Below are 26,102 nucleotides of genomic sequence, written 5' to 3'. Positions count from 1 at the left end.
GCAAGGCGCAGTGTGCATGTGTAACACGGCCACTGCAGAGGCCACCCTGCTGGATCCCACAGCGAAGTCACAAGCAAGGCGCAGTGTGCATGTGTAACACGGCCACTGCAGAGGCCACTCTGCTGGATCCCACAGCGAAGTCACAAGCAAGGCGCAGTGTGCATGTGTAACACGGCCACTGCAGAGGCTACCCTGCTGGATCCCACAGCGAAGTCACAAGCAAGGCGCAGTGTGCATGTGTAACACGGCCACATGCCGCCTGCACACAACATTCACATGGAATAAAAAGAGTTAAGCACGGTGCACGAAACCACAGCAAAGCCCACACAGGGTTTAACTTTAGTGAATGAGTTCAATTCCTGACCTGATTGTTGCTTTTAAAAAAACATTCATTTAATTAAAATGGTACACAGTTACAATAGTGGCCACACTTCGTCTCTCCTCGGTAGGTGGCACGTTATTTAGTGTTAGCACACCCAGACTTTGGCACTCTCATCCACAGCCTCTGTGCAGTATCGCTCTTCTCTGCTCATATTACAATCCACATTTTCTAAAACTCTGATTTTCAGGCTGCCACTTCATAACGGCTGAATTGTTTGTTTTAAATATACTTAATTTCATTTTTCTATGTCTTTGTTTTGCTTTGTTTAAATTGATCTCAATGTTTCCTTGGTTTGATAAAAAAACATTGCAAAATTTTCTAAAGAGACCTTGAGCTCAGGAATGGCGCTATATAAATGAAACATTATTATTATTATTATTATTGATAAAGATACATAATAAATAAACTGCAATGAAATATATATATATATATATATATATATTAATTATTAATTATATTAATAAATTCACAACTAACAATACAACTGTCATTACTACTAGAAACAAAAAACATTTACAGCATTTACATTGTATTACTAATTAGAATATAACAATTACTATCTAATATAACTTTATTCCAACAACAAGAAATAACAATAATAATAATATACTTATTAATAATAATAATAATAATAATAATAATATACTTATACAAGAATATGCTCATATGAACACACACAATCACCATTAAAAGATTGTTTTGCTTTTTATTAGTAAATACCACTGTAAATGATACATTATTGTGAAAAAGACAAATATTATAATTACTTATATTATTCTTAGTATTCTTAATTTATTTTATTTCTAATCACTGCAGATGCTATGTCAATGAATTATAATATTATTATTAACAACAACGACAACAATAATCCATCCATCCATCCATTTTCCAAACCGCTTATCCTATTGGGTCGCGGGGGGTCCGGAGCCTATCCCGGAATCAATGGGCACGAGGCAGGGAACAACCCAGGATGGGGGGCCAGCCCATCGCAGGGCACACTCACACACCATTCACTCACACGTGCACACCTACGGGCAATTCAGCAACTCCAATTAGCCTCAGCATGTTTTTGGACTGTGGGGGGAAACCGGAGTACCCGGAGGAAACCCCACGACGACACGGGGAGAACATGCAAACTCCGCACACATGTGACCCAGGCGGAGACTCGAACCCGGGTCCCAGAGGTGTGAGGCGACAGTGCTAACCACTGCACCACCATGCCGCCCCCGACAATAATAATAATACTAATAATACTACTACTACTACTACTACTACTAATAATAATAATAATAATAATAATAATAATAATAATAATAATAATAATAATAATAATAATAATAGGTAGCTTCTCCCAGTTTTGCAGGACGCCCAGCCCGGCACATCGTCACGTACGAAATCAGAAGGATCTTGGCCGTAAATCTAGCCATGCGATCGGCGACGTCAGTCAGGAACTCGACGGCTCTACGCCGCTATGCTGTCACGTCACCTGGATCCCAACGCACCCCGGGCACGGCAATAAAGGCCGAATTAATAATAATAATAATAATAATAATTATTATTATTATTATTTTATTGTTAAACAGATAAAACAGTCAGTAACTGAAGGACGATAGGTTTACACAGTCAAATCGGAGGCCGGCCGGCGCTGAGCCCTGGAGTTTTTTTCCTCCAGGGCAAATGGAAGCACGGGTTTCAAAATAAAACCATTAGGTTAAAATCTCACTCAGATACATCGCAATTTCCAATTTCATTTCAAAGTTTTCCCCCCCTCTCCCCCGTTTTTTCCTTTGAGCAATTATGGTGTCAGTGTTAGCGCTGGAGAGGGTGAATTCATTTAGTGCACGGCTACTCTGGGAATGATTGATGTCGCTCCACAAAACGGTAAACCAATTAGAGCAATGATGTAATGTCATTTTAAAAGCGCCGTAACCACGCTGATCCCCAAACCCGGACCCGCGATCAGACTTAATAAAGATTTATAGTGGATTAAAGGACAAGTTAATGGCATTAACAATAGATTGCATTCCAACAAAAATGTTATTATCTCGCTTTTTGTTTAACTAAATATTACTGGCACATAGTGCGGATATTTAGACGCAGTGGATACTACTCCCAGCGCTATAATTACTAGTGATGGATATATATGTATCATACACGACAGGGGCTTTTCCCACTATAAGTAACATGGCTCAGTCCGGTAAGTTATTAAACAGCCTCCTGCGATAAGGAGCTGCCGTTGCTGCACAGTTTGCGGTAATGGGCTTTTCCGGTTTATTGAAAATATAAGGGCTTCAATTTTTGAGCAACTCTTCGCTGTAATAAAAATTTAAATCATTAACAATTTTGAACCTAAAATTAAAAAATATATATATGTGTGAATTATGTGTGTGTCTGTGTGTGTCTGTGTGTGTGTGTGTGTGTGTGTGTGTGTGTGTGTGTGTGTGTGTGTGTGTGTATATATATATATATATATATATATATATATATATATATATATATATATATATATATATATATATATATATATATATATATATATATATATATAAAACACACACACACACGCATATACATATCACTGTGGGCAGTGGTGGCTTAATGGTTAGGGAAGTGCACTTGTAACTGAAAGATTGCAGGTTCGAATCCCTGACCGGTTAGGCACCTCTGAGGTACCCTGAGTAAGGTACCACCCCCAAGCACTGCTCCCCGGGTGCTGAATTAGCTGCCCCCTGCTGTGTCACAAAAGTCATATATGGGTTAAATGCAGAGGACGTGTTTCGACGTTGTGCACTGTGGTGTGTCAACACTGATCACCCAATTCTAACACATATATATATATATTTTCGCCCCAGTTACTTTTTTATACTTAGAACTGAAACTAAAAACAGAATGCAGCCCTGAGAATAAGCCAGCGCGGTTATTAACTCATCCCTCTTCTCATCCTATGGATGCTGCTTAATTGAAAATGACACAACGAAGCGCTTAGCCTCTGCTTTTCTAAGCAAAATCTTATTGAAATCGAAATGACCGTTTTGTAGCTTCACAGACATCACTGCTGACATTTATTACAGCGCTGACATTACACACGGCTCTACTTATGATACGATCATGCCGTAAATATAATTATGATTACATATTACATACAAATAATGCAGGACTCCCCCACCCCCCAGTGTAAAGAAGGCAGATCACCAAAACGGGACGTCAGAACCAACACGTGAGACATTAAGGGGGCCATGGCACGCTGCTGTAGAGCTGCTGTCCCGACAGCCAACGTCAGACAGGCGCAGAGGCGGGGAGCACATGTACAAGAGGCGGGGTCTTACCCGTGGGGCCCGGCTGGGACGTGGGAGCACAGGCCCGCAGCAGGTATGCGTTGGGGGTGAACTCGTCATCCGCATGGCTCTCCAGGATGGTGTGCGTGGAGCTGCTGTTCAGCAGGGGCACCTGACACTCCCGGACAGCCGGGGCCGTGGGGTGGAGGGGGGCAGGAGGCAGGGGGGGGGGCGGGTGGGAGTAGGCTGGAGGCAGGCGTGGGAGGGAGGGGGCGACCTGAGAATAGACAGACAGAAGCAAGGAGACGCACGTTACACACAGGATGGCGGGAAACTGACATGTGGTTGCGCATGGAGAGACGCGCACATACACACACACACACACACACACACACACACACACACACACAGACACACACACAGACACACACACACACACACACACACACACACACAGACACACACAGACACACACAGACACACACACACACACACACAGACACACACACACACACACACACACACACACACACACACACACACACACACACATACACAGACGCACCACGGGACCGTACTGATGGGGGGTGGTAGAGTACAGGAGTGACCCAACTGAAGTAAATAGCTAGAGAACCAGTGAAGTACAGGGGGCCTAGAAGCTTCCGCAGATGATACTGTAATAAGCCCCGGCCCGCTATTCAACATTAGGAGTGTCAATCCAGCATGGTGGGCTAACTGTCTGATGTATCTGAATGGTGGGAGAGGAACGATGTTAGTAGTAAAAGATGAAGGGTTAGGGATAGGGGACGTGATATAAAAACAGTTTGTACAGTGAACACGGAGGACGCCAGGACCTTCTGACATCAATGATGGAAAGCAGAAACCCAGAAGACGCCGTTAAGTTCACAACGAGGGAACATGCGTGGGCCTACGCGCCCCCCCCATCCTACCCAGCATACCCCCTGTCTCAGCTGTTGACAGCTGTTTTTTAAGGTAGATTTTGCCCTGCTGCCCCGCCTATCCTGGGACACCAGCCAGCCATGTCTGACCCACTGGTGCTTGTCCTTGAGAGCTACAGTGTTCTCCAGAAGGTGGAGGACATCTTTCTGGGGGGGGGGGCTTGGGGGGTGTATTTCCCACTTCACTGCTGTAAGCCGGGCACTGCCAGCCACCATGGTGTCCCTGCCGCCGCCTTCATCCCCAGTCTGTTTCGACCTACGCAACCACTTCCTGACCAGTGCTGTAATGGTGAAACTGATGGGGGTCTGTGAAAAGGGGCCTGAGCCCAGCGATGCCATCACAGCCTGGCTCAGAAAACCGTGATACGAGCCGGAGGTGAAGGCGAGTTTTGCTTTAATGTCCGATTCCTGTCTCCGCCTTGAACTTCCTCCCAAGTTTTCCTCCTTCTAGGGAGTTTTTCCTTGCCACTCTCGCCTCTGGCTTGGGCCATCGCCCCCAACGCGTGTTGTACCTGCTGCGGTCCTCCTTTGGGCAAGGACGATGTAAAGCGCTTTGAGACAATGCAATGAAAATGCGGTATGGAAAAATATGCTGAATTAAATTGAACTTTGACCCGCATTTGTCCTGCAAATAGAAAATAAAACATGTGGATAATTTTCACCAGAATGTGACCAAAAGACTTAATTTTCACTGACGTCGAGCCCAGATGTCAGCGGTAAGCGGGATCTTACACGGGCGCTCGGACATTCCTGCTGTAATGAGGAAAAAAAAACACATTGTGCTTCATTAGCCCCAGCTGATTTGTGACCTGAAAAAGCACCTTTGATTGTCAGAATCCCAGCAGGAATATGGTAAGCCAGAGCACGCAGACGGAGAGTAACGCACCCGGGGTAATGGAGCGGCGCAGTGGGGCGTATTTACATGTCGTCTGATTTTATGAGGATGGAAACACTTTAGCTTTCCACGCACAGGTCACCGATTGTGTGGAGAGCTCCTTCTGCAAACTGGAGGGGTTATCCCTAATGTAGAGCGGCCTAACCTCAGAGAATACAGAGAAGCAAAGAGGAGGTGGGATGGAGCAAGGAAGGAGCAGGCACAGGTGGGGAGGAACGTGAGTGGCAGGGAGCAGCTGATCCTGAAGTGAAAGGGGGGGGGGGGGGGGGAAGAAAGAGATGACCAACAGGAGGCCAGAACCAGGGGACGAGGCCTGAGGAGGTGCGAGGAGGAGGATGATGACGAAGAAGGCCCCGGGGGCCCCTGGACCTACTTTCCTTTCCTGCCCAAGGATGTGACTAAGCCCCCCCGGTTATTATTTACAAAGTCCATTGACAATATAATCAGGCCTGTTGGTGACAGTGGGCAACAAGGGGTGGGGGGGGGGTGATTAAATTTTTAAATCATGTTAATTACAAAAAAAGGAAAAATTGCATTAGATGGCCAAAAGCAATTACGGGAGACTTAATCTCATTTGCAATTAGGCTCAGGGGCATTTTTTAACTATTGTAATTTATTTTTGCTACATTTCTATAAAGGTCAGTATAAATTGCTTTGTGTTATTAGAACGAGGACTCGGCGGTGAGAGGCACACATGTTCCTCTAGACGATACTGGCCCCTCTCTCTCCCTCACAGGATCCATTGCTGAGTATGACGGAAATGGCTGGGAAGGGAGGGTGGAGGGGGGGCGCCTTGGCCCGGCTCACCATGACCCGGAAGGCCAACCCTGCCCAAGACCTCGACCCACGCGACCCAGAATACAGGTTTTCACCTTAAGCTGGTAGGACATCATGTCTGGGTTTAGAAGGTTTTTCCAAAGTATTTGGACCTCCTGAGCTTGTCAGGCAGGTAATACACCTTGGACAGCCCCCTTCCTCCTGCCCCCCCCATGTCACCAAACTCCAGACAGTTTTTGAAGATGCCCATTCACACACAGGCAGTGTGTCGTCTGAGAACTGTAAGGGGCCCACAGATACCGACATAAATGCGACAGCTCCGCACTCCAAGCCAAAGCCGAGACAGCCCTGCTCTCGCTCCGCCTGAGCCACGTGGACGGGGTTCCATATCTGGACCGGACCGGGTCGTCTCTGTCCATCTGGTGGGCCGGGAGCCGCGTGCGCCGAGATCAGGCAGAGACAGCTGAAGTCCAGTCAGATGGAAAGTGACAAACTGCACCGGTAATGAGGCCCATTAATCAAGCCCCCCCCACCCCCCATCGGTCATTAACATGCCGCACCTTCACGCCACAGCGCCCCCCATGGATGACTGACAGAGAGGGATGGGCAGATTCGAGGGGGGCATGTGGAGTGCTCCTGTTGTGTTTTACTCAGGGGGAGCCCCCCCTACAAAGAAAAAGCGGAGGGAGGACCCACTGCCCAGATATCGAACAGACGAGATGACCGGTGATTGCTGCTGGGACTCCAGCTGAACTCCCCCCCCCCCCAACAAATCAGCGTTGCAAAAAAACAAGCTTGTTTTAATTAAAAATGAAAAATAAAAAAAAAAACAGACGATGGTATCGCTTATTTTCCCAGAACTCTTTGATGTTGAACTTCAAGTGTCTCACTAGTTGTGTTTCAGCTGCCAGTGGGTTTTTAATATATATACAGACGCTTTTATCCTTTGAAAATGACTGTGATGTCGGGGAGCGCCATGCAGTGCCAGCGAAGCGCGCGAAGTGATCCGGCTCCCTGCCTTTGTGCAAACACCCGCTGAGCGAGGCTCTGGGTCTCAGCGAATGGCGATTAAGATCCACGCGGCAGGACCGTCGCCAAGGTACCACCACAGCAGGACGATTTAGGGAAGGAATTTGCCGACCGTGCTGTGCAGAGGTTCAGTGTCGTGCTGGTCTCGTTCAGAAGCGCCGCAATCCCACCCAAGCGTGAGTCTCCCCCCCCCAGTCTTCACCTTTGACCCCCTGCACCAAATCAAGGATTTCTGTTTACTTTTATGACAGAGGTTCTCGAAGTCAGTCCTCGCCAAACTCTGCACCTCCACCCAACCCGTGTCCCTGTCAACCTCACATATCTAAGGACCAAAAAAGCAGAAAGTGACAAGTCCGGTTCGAGTGCACGGCCTGCCCGTCTCCACTAATTAGCTGTAGAGTCAGGCTGACCCCGGGAGCTGCATGCTCGCTAAGCCGTGCCCAGCCAGCCCACACTGTCCCCTCCCCAGGACTAAGACTAAACGAGGGGGAAAGGGGAAAAAAACAGTTAACTAAGCCAGCAAAAACCAATCAGAAAACAGTCCAGGTGGGATGTCCCCCCCCCCCCCCATGTACATTCTCCCCTTATCTGATCTCAGAAAAATCAAAGTGTCACCAAGCCTGCTGAGTCCTCTGAAGAGGCCCCCGCACGTGCTGGCCAGGCTGCTCGGGTCTGTTCCACATGGATTAGTCTTTCGGAGAGTACGGGCCTCCGCCGGTCCGCTCCGGCCCGAGACACAGCTGTTATTATCATATAAATTACCTGTCCCTTGTTGTTGTGGATTGCGGATGGCTCCCTTTATTGAAAGAAATCTAGACGAACCTCTCCCCCTCGCCATCCAGAGACATTTTCATTATAACTGTGAGGCCAGACGTTGGTAGGTTTGGAGGGGTGTCTCTGGGACACCGACTGGCATGCCGCCCAGGGTGTACCTCTGCCTGGGGCCCACGCTGACTAGGGTAGGCTACAGGCCCCTGTGAGCAGAATAAGAGCTTAGAAGACAGTCTGTGGAGAACCTGAGGATTCATACATATAGACATCAGTCTATCCATCCCTCGAAGTGGAGCCACTGTAAGAAATGAGCAGGACAGAGAATTGGAAGATGGCGGTGGGGGTGGGAGAGCGCCAACCTGTTTCTCGCATTACCCAGCGAGTCTGCCGGCATATGCGGTGGCACGTCGAGGCAGAGGTGTGCACAGGGCCCAGCGCGACGCCCCCCTTTTTCTTCACGCGATTACACAGTGACTCGAAAGCCTCCCAGGGAGCCTGCAGTTGTACCTTAGAGCGAATCACTCACCCTGAACAGCTCCGCAGGAAACACACAGGTGAACAAGCAAGTATAAAATCCAGGCTACTTTCCATAAAAGCTTGAGTTCAAGTAGCTAAGCAGGTGAAGAGAGAATGGAGCTGGTGGTAGGGGCAGGAAAAGCCGCTGTAGGCTTGAAAGCGGAATTAGCCCGGGTTTGTGGATCTCTGCGTGAGCTAATTCATTAATAAGTAGGCTGGCTACATTCATTCATGTCCATATCTGCTTAGAGGCATTGTTAGGCCACAGCTTAGCTCTATATTTACAAATGCAATATTAAAATAATGGGTCAGATGGATAAACTATTTGTATGGTGAAAAAAGCAACAACAAAGGTCATATTTTCCTCCATCTGTCCTTGAGCGGAGCACAACTCTCTGGATAATTTCTACCAAGGACAAATATTTAGATTAAAATTCAAAAAAAGAGAAAAGAGTGAGACTGTACTGTCACTGGATGGCTGGATGCAGGTAACTTCACGCGGTGTCCTGTCCTCTGCACGCCACACGTTCACACCCTACAAATTGGAGGTTGCCATGGAAATCACTCACAATAGGACATGCGTGGAGCAAACGCACTCGACAACAAAAGCGGCGGGGGGGGGGGGGCGTTTATCCGCAGCCTGCCTGGCTCACCAGCAGCATGTGAGGGAGACTGGGGGACACAGACTGCGTGGGGACATTGTGCTGCCGCATGATGGAAAGTGGCTCTGGAAAACGTGGTTTTAATGGGATCGTGGTTCCTCTTGGGACTTGAACCAGCAACATACTCAGGGAGGGTCCTGGCCGTGAATCGTGATGAAGAGGGCATCATTGCATTTTCATAGCTACGTACGTTTGACACTAGGTCTTAATTTGATTTTTTTATGTCTTTCATAAGCTAATAATAATTTTATCATAAATATGACACCTCATAATTAGAAGCTTTAACAACAAGGCGAAAAGCAATCTTAGGATTCGCAGAAATAAGCTCAACATAGAAAAGCAAACATTTAGCCTTGAGGTGTAAAATTCATGCAAAATTGTCCTTAGAAGTACCACAACTGATGCTGCCATCATCTGCACTAGAGGTTGTGTCTCAGGGGGGTACAGGCATGGGGTCACTGGGGGGGGGGGTGCGGGTGCATGTGTAGAGAGCTACTGGGGCATGCGCCATTAAGACGATGAGATTGCCGGCACTGTTTGTTAAGCAGCCAGAAAGGTCATGACAGCATTTAATTTGTGCACCAATCACAACAAGAACAATAATAACAAAAATTCCCTGTTATGCTGCGTTATTGCGCCATCCATCCTGCCCAGACTGTACACTGACAGGAGTGAGCAGGTGAAGCATGACAGACGGAGCAGCCTGCACAGGCCGGTGATCATTACCACTTTAAACACATCGTGCCAAAATACGTCTGTAACTCTCTCTGCTCCGCTTGTGCAGTTTGCACGTTGTTCCCATGTTCAGGCACTCATAGTGACATGACAATCCACAGACACACGATTGCATGACATACTTTGTGAAAACCGAACCAGGCCAGCCAGCAGGGGGGGCAGCAGTTAAGGGGCCAGCCTGCCTACTGACCATCGTAAAACCGAAAAAAAGGAACAGAACATCCGTCATGCATAAACCGGGCCGAGAGGACGCGTGGCTGCAGAGGAGCTGCATGCGGCGAGGCGGCGTGGCCCTGCGCGTTGCGGAGGGGACCCTGAGGGGCCGCCTGGAAACGCTGACTCGGCACAGCCTGCTGGCACCCGGCCGCCACCATCAGCTGTGGTGGAGGAGACGAACAGCCCTATCGCTAATTACACCTCAGACTCCGTCGCCTTTTAAGACCCTCCATCTCACCGCCCTATTTTTGTCTTTGTCACACAAGAAACTAAATATGTCCTATTTCTCCCTCCCTTTTTTCTCTTCCTCTCGCTCTCTCCTTCCTCTCCTCCTTCTCTCACACCGCCCACTTCTCTCCCTGTGTCACACATCCCTCCTCCACCAGCTGATCTTCTTACCTGCCCAGGATCAGAGCATACACCAGTGAGATCCAAACTCAACACAAATGTGTTCCCTCTGTTACACACATACACACACACAGAAGTTGCAGAAGTTGCACATCTGGGTGCTCATCCCCTCTATCCCTCTGCTTCTGCTGTCAGCTACCCCCCCCCCCCCCCCCCCCCCCCACTATCGCCCACTGTTTCTGGAGTCAGGATGGAAGTGATCACTTTACCCTGTAACAGCGCATTCATCTGATCCAAACCGAAAAAGCTGCTAATCCAAAGATGGAGGGCGGATTAGCACATTTACCGACTGCCTTTGAAGTGGCACATAGACTTGGTCACAGACACACCATATTGCTGTGTGTTTTGAAGCCGATCCCGCCAGTAATAAGTCCGTCAGTCACCTGCCTTTTAGGATCCTCTTACATCAGCCGCACATCACTATTGATCCGTTTTCCATCCGTGTATTTATCTTCCTTTTAGTTTGACTGGGAGTTTGTAAGAAGAATCAGCAGGACTTCCTCACACTTGAAGGTGGAGTTAGTGTGACCCGCGGTGTCTTACATGAAAAGACCGCTTTGCTTTTAGACTGCCCCGAGGCGCTCCATCCGACCAGCTCCAGAGATGATGTACGGACCCTGGTGATCACGCCTGGGGAGCCGGACCTGAGCTGAGGGCAAATGGAGCAGTACAGGCCTGGCAGGTCCCCCGCCACAGCCGTCGGCACTGTGAGGCAAAGGCGAGCTGTCTTTGCATCATTGGGCCCCGAGGACCCGCCGGCTCCCCTGCAGCCCCACGCTTCACGTAAATACTGCTCAGTGATGCAACTGCGCCCCCCTCCCCCATGAGAGATGGCGGCAGGCAGTATGCGCGCACACACACACACACACACACACACACAACCACAAATATTTATCTGACACACACCTCCATCTCCTTACTCACAAAGAAATGTATGCCTACACACACACACACACACACATCTCCATCTCCTTACTCACAAAGAAATGTACACAATGTGTTTAAGATTTACTCACACAGTTTTTCCTGCATATGAAATACTGTTCAGATGAAGGAAAGTCGGTAACTTTTAAGATTAAAGTCATAAATGAGATTTTTAATTACTGCATGACCTGGGGTACATTAGCGAAGTATTAATGAGCATCATTAACCGAGTGGTAACTAATCCCGGTCCTGATTAACTACATGTGATTGGGTTTATACTTCTGCGCGGCCACAGCGAAAACAGGAATTCAGAACAGCCATAATGGCCAGCGTGCATAGGCACGGCCCAGCAGCACGTCCTCCTGGAGGCTCCTCTCCAGTGTGGACAGACGAGCTGGTGGCATCCATGCAGCGGCAGGCATTAATGAGGCAGAATCCCGGAAGAGGCCCTGGAAAGCGCAAAACAAATCCCTGACAACTTAACATGGCACGAGCGTGCCGCAAATCCATCAGACCGCTGACCTATAAACACCCCCCCCCCCCAGCCCCCACCATGGAATGAACCAAACGGAGCGAAGTGGGAAACAGCAGAGAGAAGCGGGGGTCTGGCTATCATTGATGCCGCCCCGACTCTGGGAGAGCAGTGCTCACATCAGCCCCGGGTTGTGGATTTCTCAGAAATGCCTGAGTTTTCACAGGGACTGCATACACACACGCACACACACACACACACACACGCACACACACAAACAACAACAACAACAACATCACACACACGAGACGACAGATCTGAATGCAGATGGAAAAGTGCTGGCTTACAGTGGATACAGAGACTCAGCTGCTGTGCAGGCGATGCAGTGCCAGTGGACGGGTTGATCTGACGCGGGAAGCTGCAGGATTCGCTCGCGACCCGAACTGTCACTGTGTAGATTGGAGTCCGGCAAGCGCTCACAGTACCACGCCGACTCTGAGCCCCGCGAGCCGCTGCTCTTGTAAGAAACAGAAAGTGGGCCGGCCAGCCGCACGGACGGCGTGTGGGAAAATGCACACATGCTGTCGGCCTTCCGGGTGCATATGGCACATTTCACGATCATGCGGAAATTTCTGCGATGCTGAGTACGTTGGCTGACTGGTGATGCTGATCCCCCCCCCTGGACAACCCTGTCCATCAGTGATGGACTGCACGCGTTTGGACCGGCACACCGCAGACCAGCACCCAGTCCCAAGAATTGGTCCTGGAGTGAAGATCAATTTCTGAAAGTGTGGCTTAGTTCACGGGGGGGGGGGGGGGGGGGGGTGGGGACTGTTCCCATGCCAAGACTGGTCTGCTCTGGCGCCCCCTCCGCACTGCCCTAACAACCCGACTGCCCCGTCCCCGCACTCCTGTCTCCTGGTCCCACACCCCGACTGCCCCGTCCCTGTGCCCTAACCTATCCACTCCCCCTAGACTACAGACAGAAGACCCGTTCCACATTCACGCTGCGGCCTTGCAGGTTGGTGTCCTACCTTGTCTGGGCTCCATGCTGCTCTCTCAGGTCTGCACGGGCAGATCTACTCTGCTCCGGTCATCCGCGGCCAGTGGGGCTCCCAGCCACACCTCCACTTGCCAGCCACCCACCCCGTGCTCCCCAGTGCTGCCTGCGATCGTCTCGGCTGAGGAATCGCACCTGCAGCCTCCTGCCGTCCGCAGTCCTGTTGTTCAGAGCCACGCTGCGCGCAGTGTGAAGAGAAGGAGCGAGGGAGTAGGAGAGAGGGGAAAGAGAGAGAGAGGGAGAGCGAGAGGGGGTGGCTGGACCGCCGAGGTGAGCTCCCCGTGCTAAAGCGATGGAGATGCTTTGACTCTGTACTCCGGCTTCTCAGCTCAGCATCTCTCTCTCTCTGTCTCCCTCCCTCAGTCCGTCCCTCCCCCTCCCTGCCTCTCTCCCTCCCTCCGCTCTCTCCTCTCCGTCTCACCAGGGCTTAGCACTTCTGCTGTGCTGCCATTAGGCAGACTCGTTGAAGGACAAAGCATCTCCTTTTATCTGTGCTGCGGGACGCCCGGGCTGAGCCACTCACTGCCTCGCCGCTGCCTTACCAGTCGTCTCTCGGCTGCCTGTTTCCTTCACAGATGGAGACCATCTCTCGCTCCGCACCCCCCAGTGCTGCTAAGGGCTCGTGTGATGGATTTCGGCAGCAGGGCCCCATACCATACCCACAACAGTCCCCGTGCTTCCCAAAGTTATAAAAACACAACTGGCGGCTGACCGGCTTTCATGTCCCGCTCAGGTTAACGACCACACATCTCAGAAATCACTCTCCCCCGTCTCAATAAATGACCGCCCACCGTATTGTTTACCCGCAGCCCGGACACATGGCTGCAACTTGCATCCAGTTACATCGACGCTGCATTCATTACTGGCAGTAGTGGAATTTCAGGCACATCTGCATAGGGGCCGCAGTTTAAATGGCCCGCCATGCGGTAAACCCAGAGCCAGCCCTCCGTGGCCTGTCACAGACCCCAACCCTCCTCTGTCCTTTCACAGATGACAGAGAACAACCACTTTCAGCCTCAGTGCTGCATACCGTACGACCCACAAAAGAAAATAACAGAACACAAGAAAAACCTCTTCGCCTCCTGATCCTGACTCTTCCTCCACGTCGACAAAGAACAGAGAGCTCCCAGCTGCAAGGAAACAGTAAATATTACAGCCAATTATGACACTGTGTGGTAGAACTTATTTAATTAGGGCTAATTCAGAAACAAACCGTTTCCCCTTGAATAGACGCAATCTGGCCCAGCTGTATTTACTGCGCAGCAATATGCTGATTGCGTTTAAGTATGTCATTATCCTACAATGGTGCCACGTGGAACAAACAGCTTCTGCATGCAAGGGATACAAGCTCATTCACAAAGCCAGCACCAGGGAGGAAGCGGGGAGCAGGAAAAGGCAAACAATGGCCGATGTGAGACACAAGACGCGAAGAGTAGAAGACTAGGAGAAGAGGGGCCCCAACTTCAGGCTTTGACACCGGCAATGCCCCCTTGTTGCCATTATGATGGCAGCCCATCCGCTCTCGGAAAGGGACAGCAAGGGTATAAACGGCTCAGAGGGCATCTCCAGATGTTAGGCTCCCAAGAATTAGCCTGCTCTGACCAGGAGTTCTCTTCTGGAGGCATTTAAAAGAACAGTCAGCACTTTGCAGAGCTGAACAGGATGGCTCTGGGAGGCAGAGGACGGCCAGTGGAGGCCCATGCACCTACACAGTCAGAGAGTCATACACAGAGAGTCACACACAGAGAGTCACACAGTCACACTCACAGAAATATGAACAGGGCTGGTCTAGTGATGGACCCTGGCACTAGTGCGCACCTCATCTCACCTCATAGCCATGCACGTTAGCCACTGCACCCCCCCCCCCCCGTCCACACTTTGCTCTGTCACTTTCTACTCCCACCCCCCCGTATTACCAGGTCACTCTTCTCGTGTATCACAGCTCACTCGCCACACACTGCACGATGCCCGACCTCTCTCCCTGCATCGGGATGCGACAGTAATCATTCACCCCGCGACTCCCTCGCCGCGGTAATCAGTCACCCCGCGACTCCCTCTTCACGTGCAGCACCATTCCTCTCTGTCCGGAGGGAGTCGAGCATAAAATTGTTTTGGGCATCGTGATGAAGAAGGGCCATTTTGTAAATTTACATTTTTAATGGAAAATAGTCCAAAAGAAAATTCAGAGTTATGCATTTCAAACTGTGCACATTGCTCATCGCGTCTGTCTCTTTTACAGGAAGTGCCTCTCTGATGCCACCAGTGTGTGATCAGCATACTGAGGCCCTGCTGATCATGTCTTTCAGGGCCTTCAACGCCTCCATTCACGTCTTAACCCTGTCAGTCTCCTCCCCTCCGGCAATGTCTCTCCCATGGTGGATTCTGTGACCCTCCTCTTCCTCCCAGCTTCCAGTTTCTTCCTCACACTCCGCTCCATTGCCATAAATGCAGTGACAAGAACTTTGGTGTTTTCGGCACTAATTACGCTCTTTGGGGTTCACTGATGATATAATGATATATGATGATCGATTGATGATATAAACAAGGCGAGGACCCTGTGGACCCTTTGTCGCCTGTGTCACCTGTGGACCCTGTGGCGCCTGTGGACCCTGTGGAGCCTGTGTCACCTGTGGACCCTGTGGCGCCTATGAAGCCTGTGGAGCCTGTGTCACCTGTGGACCCTGTGGAGCCTGTGTCACCTGTGTCACCTGTGGAGCCTGTGGACCCTGTGGCGCCTGTGGACCCTGTGGAGCCTGTGGACCCTGTGGCGCCTGTGGACCCTGTGGAGCCTGTGGACCCTGTGGCGCCTGTGGACCCTGTGGCGCCTGTGGACCCTGTGGACCCTGTGGCGCCTGTGGACCCTGTGAACCCTGTGGCGCCTGTGGACCCTGTGGAGCCTGTGGACCCTGTGGCGCCTGTGGACCCTGTGGCGCCTGTGGACCCTGTGGAGCCTGTGGACCCTGTGGCATGGCACTCCTCCCAGCCCTCGGAAATCCCTGTGCCCATCATCACTGCTGTGTCTGAGATGAGCACGAGGTCGGCCCCCCACACCAACATGTCCGGGGAGAATGACACACTCTGATTGGGTTTGTCCCACCAGCTCTGGGGGGGGGGTCACAGTGAAGTGACGGACTTAGGGTGGGGGGGCGACTACCCAAACTTTTATCAGAGTCCCCCAGGCAGATATTTCCGATTGTCGACCTGAGTGCACCAACTGGCATGGACAACAGGGGGCGAGCATGGGGGAGGAGCTGCATATGTGCCCCCCGCTTCCTACTATCGTCCCCTCATTCCTCTCTCCTTTCTGGTCCCTGTCTCTCCCATCCTTCATCCTCTAGAGGCCATTAGAGGACAAAGAGGAGCGCCACAGTGTCTGCGCCCCACGAGGGGAGTCCTGACTGCCTTCTGCTCCTCGGCTCCCCTGTCGGCCATCACTATTAGCCCAATGGGAGGCATGGAGGCCTGGTTCTCCATATCACCATCGATCAGGTAGACAGAGGAGATGCCAATCAATTTGATACACACAAACTCGTGCACACACACATACACTCTAGAGCACACACACTCGCACATGCACACATACATACAGACGCTCGCATGTGCACATGTCCCGCACACATACACACACACACAAACACACACACACACACACACACACACATACATACACACAGACACATACACACACACAGGAATTTCCAAAAAGAAAGTCATCCGTTTCTTATACAGTCATCTTTGTTATAAATTCAGGCTTTTCTCCAAACCGCATCCTTCATGCAATATGTGTCCTTAAATATTCATTATCTGTCATCTGCTTGTTGGAGATATAATTTTGATTATTTAATTTTCCCCTTTCAGCTGCATTTCGCACATCTTTTGTACCGAGAATGAAACCAATAGCAAAGAGTGTTCCCACTAACAGCAACAGCAAAGAGTGCTCCTCTCTCCCATTAACAGGGACCGCAAAGAGTGCTCCTCTCTCCCACTAACAGGGACCGCAAAGAGTGCTCCTCTCTCCCACTAACAGGGACCGCAAAGAGTACTCTTCTCTCCCACTAACAGGGACCGCAAAGAGTGCTCCTCTCTCCCACTAACAGGGACCGCAAAGAGTACTCCTCTCTCCCACTAACAGGGACCGCAAAGAGTACTCCTCTCTCCCACTAACAGGGACCACAAAGAGTACTCCTCTCTCCCACTAACAGGGACCACAAAGAGTGCTCCTCTCTCGCACTAACAGGGATCGCAAAGAGTACTCCTCTCTCCCACTAACAGCAACGGCAAAGAGCGCTCCTCTCTCCCACTAACAGGGACTGCAAAGAGTGCTCCTCTCTCCCATTAACAGGGACCGCAAAGAGTGCTCCTCTCTCCCACTAACAGGGACCGCAAAGAGTGCTCCTCTCTCCCACTAACAGCAACGGCAAAGAGTACTCCTCTCTCCCACTAACAGGGACCGCAAAGAGCACTCCTCTCTCCCACTAACAGCAACGGCAAAGAGTGCTCCTCTCTCCCACTAACAGGGACCGCAAAGAGTACTCCTCTCTCCCACTAACAGGGACCGTAAAGAGTACTCCTCTCTCCCACTAACAGGGACCGCAAAGAGTACTCCTCTCTCCCACTAACAGGGACAGCAAAGAGTCCTCCTCTCTCCCACTAACAGCAATGGCAAAGAGCACTCCTCTCTCCCACTAACAGGGACCGCAAAGAGTGCTCCTCTCTCCCACTAACAAGGACCGCAAAGAGTGCTCCTCTCTCCCACTAACAGCAACAGCAAAGAGCACTCCTCTCTCCCACTAACAGGGATCGCAAAGAGTACTCCTCTCTCCCACTAACAGGGACCGCAAAGAGCACTCCTCTCTCCCACTAACAGGAACCACAAAGAGTGCTCCTTGCTCCCACTAACAACAACGGCAAAGAGCACTCCTCTCTCCCACTAACAGGGATCGCAAAGAGTACTCCTCTCTCGCACTAACAGGGACCGCAAAGAGCGCTCCTCTCTCGCACTAACAGGGATCGCAAAGAGTACTCCTCTCTCCCACTAACAGGGACCGCAAAGAGCGCTCCTCTCTCGCACTAACAGGGACAGCAAAGAGTACTCCTCTCTCCCACTAACAGGGACCGCAAAGAGTACTCCTCTCTCGCACTAACAGGGACCGCAAAGAGCGCTCCTCTCTCGCACTAACAGGGATCGCAAAGAGCGCTCCTCTCTCGCACTAACAGGGACAGCAAAGAGTACTCCTCTCTCACACTAACAGGGACCGCAAAGAGCGCTCCTCTCTCACACTAACAGGGACAGCAAAGAGTACTCCTCTCTCCCACTAACAGGGACCGCAAAGAGTACTCCTCTCTCGCACTAACAGGGACCGCAAAGAGCGCTCCTCTCTCGCACTAACAGGGACAGCAAAGAGTACTCCTCTCTCGCACTAACAGGGACCGCAAAGAGTGCTCCTCTCTCCTACTAACAGGGACCGCAAAGAGCGCTCCTCTCTCCCACTAACGGGGACAGCAAAGAGTGCTCCTCTCTCCTACTAACAGGGACCGCAAAGAGCGCTCCTCTCTCGCACTAACAGGGATCGCAAAGAGTACTCCTCTCTCCCACTAACAGGGACCGCAAAGAGCGCTCCTCTCTCGCGCTAACAGGGACAGCAAAGAGTACTCCTCTCTCCCACTAACAGGGACCGCAAAGAGTACTCCTCTCTCGCACTAACAGGGACCGCAAAGAGCGCTCCTCTCTTGCACTAACAGGGATCGCAAAGAGCGCTCCTCTCTCGCACTAACAGGGACAGCAAAGAGTACTCCTCTCTCACACTAACAGGGACCGCAAAGAGCGCTCCTCTCTCACACTAACAGGGACAGCAAAGAGTACTCCTCTCTCCCACTAACAGGGACCGCAAAGAGTACTCCTCTCTCGCACTAACAGGGACCGCAAAGAGCGCTCCTCTCTCGCACTAACAGGGACAGCAAAGAGTACTCCTCTCTCGCACTAACAGGGACCGCAAAGAGTGCTCCTCTCTCCTACTAACAGGGACCGCAAAGAGCGCTCCTCTCTCCCACTAACAGGGACAGCAAAGAGTGCTCCTCTCTCCTACTAACAGGGACCGCAAAGAGTGCTCCTCTCTCTCACTAACAGCAACGGCAAAGAGCGCTCCTCTCTCCCACTAACAGGGACTGCAAAGAGTACTCCTCTCTCCCACTAACAGGGACCGCAAAGAGTGCTCCTCTCTCCCACTAACAAGGACCACAAAGAGCGCTCCGCTATCCCACGGAGCCCCCACTAATCTGTACAGGCCCCACAACCAATGAACCACTCCCAGATCCCAAGCCAAAGTGGGGGGGAGGGCAATGTTGAGTCTGCTGGACCTAATCTCATTTCCTACTGTTTGTTCTTAACAAGGGGCTTCATAAAATGGCCATTTGTGTTTTTCCATAAACAATGGCTTGTATGAAATGATTCACAGCCGCTAAAGAGGCCATTTACTTAGGGATTCTTTCTACTTGATGTCTTCCCTCTGCTTCCCTAAGGAGCTTAGCTCTGAAAAACAGCACCTTGATGTTAAACGTGTGACAAGACGGCCCCCAACAAAGAACACCCCCCCCCCCCCGGCCGACACATTCACGCACCATAATGTATGCGTCATGAAACGGCTTCATACACAGATGTAATATCTGACACAGATCATTACCAGGCGTGAATGTCAGACTCGCGTACATAATGTCACTCTACGTGTATGAGTGAGAAACTGAGGCCTTTTTCTGTCAACGCAGTTCCACAAATCCTGCCTGACCACGCTGATTAGCTGACTTTGGGTTCCTGTGTAGCTCTCACTACTGAATCGGGTTGGTGGGTGAGAGAGAGAGAGAGAGAGCGTGACGAGTGGCACTGCACTCTTTCAAATCTCCCGCTTGCATCTGGCTTTGTGTGACACCCCCTGGGCCAGCACCCCCCCTGCCCCCTCCTTCCGTTTAGCCATCCGTCTGCGCTAAAGCAGCTGCAGAAGGCCTTCACTGATCAAGTTGCTGATTCACAGTCTCCGGTGGGGGAGTGGAGCACAGCAAAGCTCCTTGATGAGGTACCAGCGGGAGGTGGAGCTGAAAGGTGCAGGGATGATGCAAGCACTGTGGAAGCGACCAGTGTAAACAGCAGCATGTTTGCCCTCCAGGCCCCTAGGGGGCACTCTTCCCACATTTACTGTATGAGGCTGGTTGAGTAGAGAGAAACACCCAGAGGCAGGCCAGCCTGCCTAATAGGGTTAACAAACAGGAATGCACCGCACCCAGCCACACAACAAGCCAAACAGACACACACACAATTTTTTACAAACCATTGTATGAAGTGAATTTTAATATAATTCATAATTCCTGAAAATATGTCCACATAAGGTAAAAAGTTAGAAGTTTTGATTACAGTGTGGGGAAATCAGGTCCCCACAACCTAATAATCACAAGTACACACACACACAGACACACACACACACACACCCAATCAAAGTGTCCCGTCTGCTGGCTGCCCGTACCGCCATCTCATGCCCCCTCTCGTGCCTTGCCCCCCGAGACATGCAGAGACGTCCGGGCTCTACCATGCTGACAGCTCAGCCTTCAGACAGGAGACTGATGAAGGTTACCGACTTCAAACCCGAAGAGGCTTCATGATCAGTCTAGAGGCCTCCCGAAAAAAGCAGGATGAGAACGCAGAATCGAGGTGACAGGGCCTGCTTCCCGTTGCAAAGCTCACTTCCAAGCTCTTCCCCCCGGCACGATTACCATCTTACTCACGAAGGAGACCGACAGACGGCCCATAATATGGGGCTCCTTCCCCGACATCCCATAGTGACAGCATGCAGACAGGAGAAACCAGGACATCAATCTGGAGCGGTGAAGGAGCTGGCCATGCTCTGATTGTGCTTCGGCTAACCTCGCCGCTAACAGGTCAGTGCTACCGCTCTGACCCGCCTCAGTCGTCACGCTCATGGCCGACACGTCCATGCTGGGTGCATTTTCCAGGAGCAGACAGCCAATGTTCCGCTGGCTCGCCGCTGTGGGCCCGGCCTCAAAGGGTCTTGTCTCAGAGGGCCAATCGGAGCCGAAAGGGGGCCCCGGCTGCAGACAGCCCCACAACCACTAACCTGCTGCGATTCAGGACATGTCACTAAGCATTAACGGACACGAGCAGCTACACAAAATCCTATTGCACTACCCTCGCTCCACCCACCTCCCCTGAACTGCTCTCATCCTCCTCTTCCTGCTCTCTCTCTCCCTGGTTTGTTTGCTCTTATCTTCCCCCTTTATATTTTTTTGTGGAAGGATCGACGGGATACGGAGGAATTTAAACACAGAGGATGGGCAAAACGCACATCTCCCCCCCCCCATTCTCTCATGCTCTGTCGCCATGGGAATGGCAGTAAACAACTGGATTTTAGGAATGGCCGGGAACTCGGCATTGAAGTACCCTGGAGAGAATTGGATTACCCCCACCTCCCCTCCTGAGTCCGGCTTGGGAATAATCCCATTACGGCTATATTACGGGCTGCTAAGCTCCCTTTTTCCGCTGCAATTACAAACCTTCTGGGACATAAAAGAGCCCTTTTCTTCACAGCTCACACTATCCATCAACCATTTAGCTCAAAGTGAGTGTGTACTTGCTTGTTGTTGTTTTATATTGTCCGTCTCAGTAAAGCCACTATAGGGGAATCCCCCCCCGCCCCACACACACACTGCATCATAATTATAGAACAGAACTCACATCACATGTCTCAAAGTGTCAGCCTGGCTTTTCGTGGCCTTGACAGCAGCCACGTCACTGAGACGGTGGCCATGCCGGACGTGCTGCTTCTTCGGAGACACGTCTGTAAACAGGTTATATATCTGAAGGAGACGGGGACATGGGGATCTTCTGTAGGCTGCAGCTCCGGGTTCCTGCCTGCACCCCCCAACTTTCAAGGAGCTGAGAAATGTGATGTTATTTACATCTAGGCAGAGCTCCTGACCCAATTTTGACACAGCTTGTCTTTTGAGATGCCATCCCATTTAGGGGTGATTATTAAAATACACGATATTTAACTGTGCACACTGACACATGCTATGACTCCGTGATGGGATGTGCTCCAGTTGTTCTCACTTCACATACTGTGACTCTCTGTGATGGGATGTGCTCCAGCTGTTATCACTGACATGTGCTGGGACTCTCTGTTATGGGATGTGCTCCAGCTGTTATCACTGACATGTGCTGTGACTCTCTGTTATGGGATGTGCTCCAGCTGTTCTCACTGATATCTGCTCTGACTCTCAGTGATGGGATGTGCTACAGTTGTTCTCAGTGTCTCATGCTCTGACTCTCAGTGATGGGATGTGCTACAGTTGTTCTCACTGTCTCATGCTCTGACTCTCAGTGATGGGATGTGCTCCAGGTGTTCTCACTGTCTCATGCTCTGACTCTCTGTAATGGGAGGTGCCCCAGCTGTTACCACTGACATATGCTGTGACTCTCTGTTATGATATGTGCTCCAGCTGTTCTGAGTGACAGATGCTGTAACTCATTGTTATCAGATGTGCTGTAGGTGTTCCCACTGTATCACTCTGTGACTGTGATTGGATATGCTCCAGTTGTTCTCAGTGACGCATGCTGTGACTCTCTGTAATTTTAGGTGCTCCAACTGTTCTCAGTAACACATGCTGTGACTCTCTACAACGACATGCACCCCATCCAGTCCCTGATGCTCCACCATGGGACGCAGCTCGGCACTGCCTCGCCCACACATGATGACATCCGATTTAGTAGTGGACTGGGAGCCCGCTGTGCCGTGCGCAGGGAGCCGGGTCCTCACCACGTCACACCGTGAGGTGTGGGGCTGTGCAGCTGATGAGATGAGAAGTGATGTGCCCTTGCCAACTGTGGCAGTTTAATTAAAACCTGGAGCTACCGAAAGTCAGGCTACCTCGTTAAAGAGAGAAAGTGAGCGAGGGAGTGAGTGGGAGAGAGGGGACGAGAGCAAGGCTTTCAAAAGGCATCACACACACTTCAAAAACAGAGAAAAGAACATACAACAGACAAACAGCAAAGGAGGACAGGCGGGGGTCACAGTGCTGTTGGGGGGGGCTGAGGAGAACTGGGGGGGGATGCCATGGAAACTGCGGAATGCAGCACTTAGGAGACAGTGATATACTCTGGTTGTATCTTCTTGCTGGGCTACGGGATGCTAATGAGGGCTTGTAAATCTGCTTGTTAGTGAGTAACGAGCCTATGGCGGTGATGTCATATCCTCTGTACTGATGAGGCTCGGGGGTGAATCCCCGCCACTGAGGGGCCTAAGCGTGTCTTGATTATAGGATGGAGGCAGCAGGAGTTTCATAGAGCAGACGGCGTGACTGCACTGAAAGAGAGTAGAAGTAGGTGAGTGGGGGGGGGGGGGTTGAATTCAAGCTGGATGCTTCAAAGGCAACTTGTCTCCTCCCTCACAGAGGATCTCTGCAGCCAACAGGTGGGACATGGCAGGTTTTCCCATGGGGAAGCGCTCCACTGACGCCCACCCCCCAGGTGGAGCCCCGCACGTGGCCCACAGGGGGTACAGAGGAACATGGAGGGGACGCGTGTGCGCACAGTGGCCTCTCCTGGGGGGGCACAGCAGGTGCTATCGCAGCGGGAGATATGCTCCGATTCTGGTAGGAAGAGACAAGACTCCAGTTTTGGATCCAAGTCCCCAGACGTTTCTGTTGAAACGTCGTTTCTCCTCAGCCTGGTGGCTAAAGCGACTCACCCTCCCCTGTGGCCAATCAGCTCTGGCTTATTCTAACACCTGGTCTGAACACCCATCACAGGGACGGCATTCTGAAGATGGGCTAGCACAGGGGAGGAGAAAGCACCCCCAGATTTACACTGGCCAGCTGAGGAGGCCGCAGAAGCCCCTCCCAGCACCTTCAGGGGTGACTGCAGAAAAGCTCAAATCGGCCCCACCCTCATTTTCTAGGCTGTTCTACATGCAGACAAAACAATCACTGCCTGTGAATGGCGCACAGAAAACACCATCTGACATTCTCTTTAATCCTTAAAATGTGTTTTTTTTTCCACACCCCAACCCCCTCCCCTGGTGACAGGTGTTTACCTAAAACGCCAACCGCCGCAGAAGAAGAAAACAAGCAAAAGCATATGTAACTGATTTGTGACCTTTCCTCGCACCAGACTTGCCATTACTTAAAATAGACATGTATGTATGTGTGTGTGGGTGTGTATATATACGCATGTTCACTTCCCCCATCTTGCTTGTGTGAAAAGGAGCATATTGTCTGTCAGTCCATTGGCAGGTGGGGGGGGGGGGGGAGGGGGGAGCAGAGACGACAGAATGAGGGGAAACGGAGAGGGAGACGCAGAAACAAAAGGGAGTAGAAGAAAATTACAGGGGGAGGCTCTGGGGGGAGGAGGTGCAGAACAGATGGGAGCAGTTAGGAAGCGAGGGAGCAGAAGAGAGAAAGAAGTAAGGAGATCAGATCAGGCAAAGCGTGAGCCTCCCTTGGAGAGGATGAGGAGGCCGTTTTCTGAGAAGGGGGGGACCAGGCCTGCTCCTGCAGCGCCCTCATTTACACACGCCACGTACATTCACTTTCAAAGTGCCGCTCTCTGCAGCAGTGCTCACAGCCCCTGACTCATATCCGCGGAACAATATGTCAACCGGCGAGAGATTCCTCCATGTCCGTGGGCGTCAGGTGAAGCGCAGCAGCTGGGGCGCGCTGCCTCGCATCTGCGTTCATCCAGAGAAGCAGCTGTAAGCGGCAAGGCGCCCTGACCGGGAGGACGAGTCCCAGACCTGTCTAACGAGGGATCAGGGACCCTGCTTCCCGTCTCCGACAGGCGGGGTCCTTCATCAGGCAGATGTTACGTAGGCCGGCCCCCTTTGTGACTGACAGCAGGAAAGCCAACACAGGATGGCACTTGAGTGAGGACCAGCCAATATGAAGGCAGAAAGTGTGACAAACGGCTGCTCGGTGTTATTCTATGAAAGAGCGATATGATATCCAACACATCTTTTATATACTTAATATGCTATGGAGTTATGTAGTGGAAATCACATTCATCAGTGTCAGCTGTATTAAGTTGCACACTGATCCTGCTGCTTATACATATTCATATTCATGAACACATTAGTGCTTTTGACTGGTGTTGCGCCTGTTTCAGAGGGGAACTGGGAGGAGCTCTCTCTTGTCGACATCTAGCTTTGGAGTTCAGATGTGGCTCTCTCTGGCTTTCGTGGTGCCATACAGGGGGGTTAGAAATAGTGGTGGGTGTTTGGTGCTTTGAGTGAAACATGGTCTCTCTGATGAGGCTGTGAACCTGGGGCCTGGGGGGGGGAGGATGTGCCATGCCCACTTAACAAAACTAAGGAAGAAGAAAAACTGTCGTGTCCCCCACCCGGCTCACTGCCGTGGTCCCCGCCATGCCCCCCTGTCATGCCCCTCACCAGCTCACCGCCGTGCCCCCCGCCAGCTCACTGCTGCCTCCCCCACTGGCACACCCGCCATGCCCCCCCCATAATGCCCCTCACCAACTCACCGCTGTGCCCCCGCCAACTCACTACTGCGTCCCCCACTGGCACACCGCCATGCCCCCCTGTCATGCCCCTCACCAGCTCACTGCCATGCCCCCCCGCCAGCTCACTGCTGCGTCCCTCACTGGCACACCGCCATGCCCCCCCGTAATGCCCCCCCGCCAACTCACTGCTGCGTCCCCCACTGGCCCACTGCCATGCCCCCCCGTCATGCCCCTAACAAGCTCACCACCATGCCCCCCCGCCAGCTCACCGCCGTGCCCCCTGCCATACCCCTCACCAGCTCACCGCCATGCCCCCCGTCAGCTCACCAACATGCTGCGTGACTGTGCCACCTGCCGGCTCACAGACCTGCCCCACTGCCAGCTCACCCCCCAAGCCCCCTGGCTGTGAAACCCATCAGTTCACCATCCTGCCTGCATTGTGTGTCAGGTTCGCTCCAAGGCGCCTCCCACAATTCACTCTGGCCAGTGGACGGGAGGGAGCAGGCT

General features: G+C 51.5%; 1 protein-coding gene across 1 annotated transcript in view; it reads right to left on the bottom strand.

Annotated features, from left to right (window-relative positions):
• The window catches only part of LOC125750419 (teneurin-2-like), a 106,689-nt gene that overhangs the window by 59,048 nt on the left and 21,539 nt on the right, over nt 1-26,102 (bottom strand). Inside the window, 2 exon segments of the mRNA XM_049028225.1 lie at nt 3,709-3,856; nt 3,858-3,934. Of these exon segments, the coding sequence (XP_048884182.1) occupies nt 3,709-3,856; nt 3,858-3,934 (225 nt within the window).

This window comes from Brienomyrus brachyistius, chromosome 10 (genome assembly GCF_023856365.1).
Source record: "Brienomyrus brachyistius isolate T26 chromosome 10, BBRACH_0.4, whole genome shotgun sequence".
Classification (NCBI taxonomy): domain Eukaryota; kingdom Metazoa; phylum Chordata; class Actinopteri; order Osteoglossiformes; family Mormyridae; genus Brienomyrus; species Brienomyrus brachyistius.
Note: the sequence above shows the minus strand (reverse complement) of the source record. Positions and strands in the feature narration are given on the sequence as shown.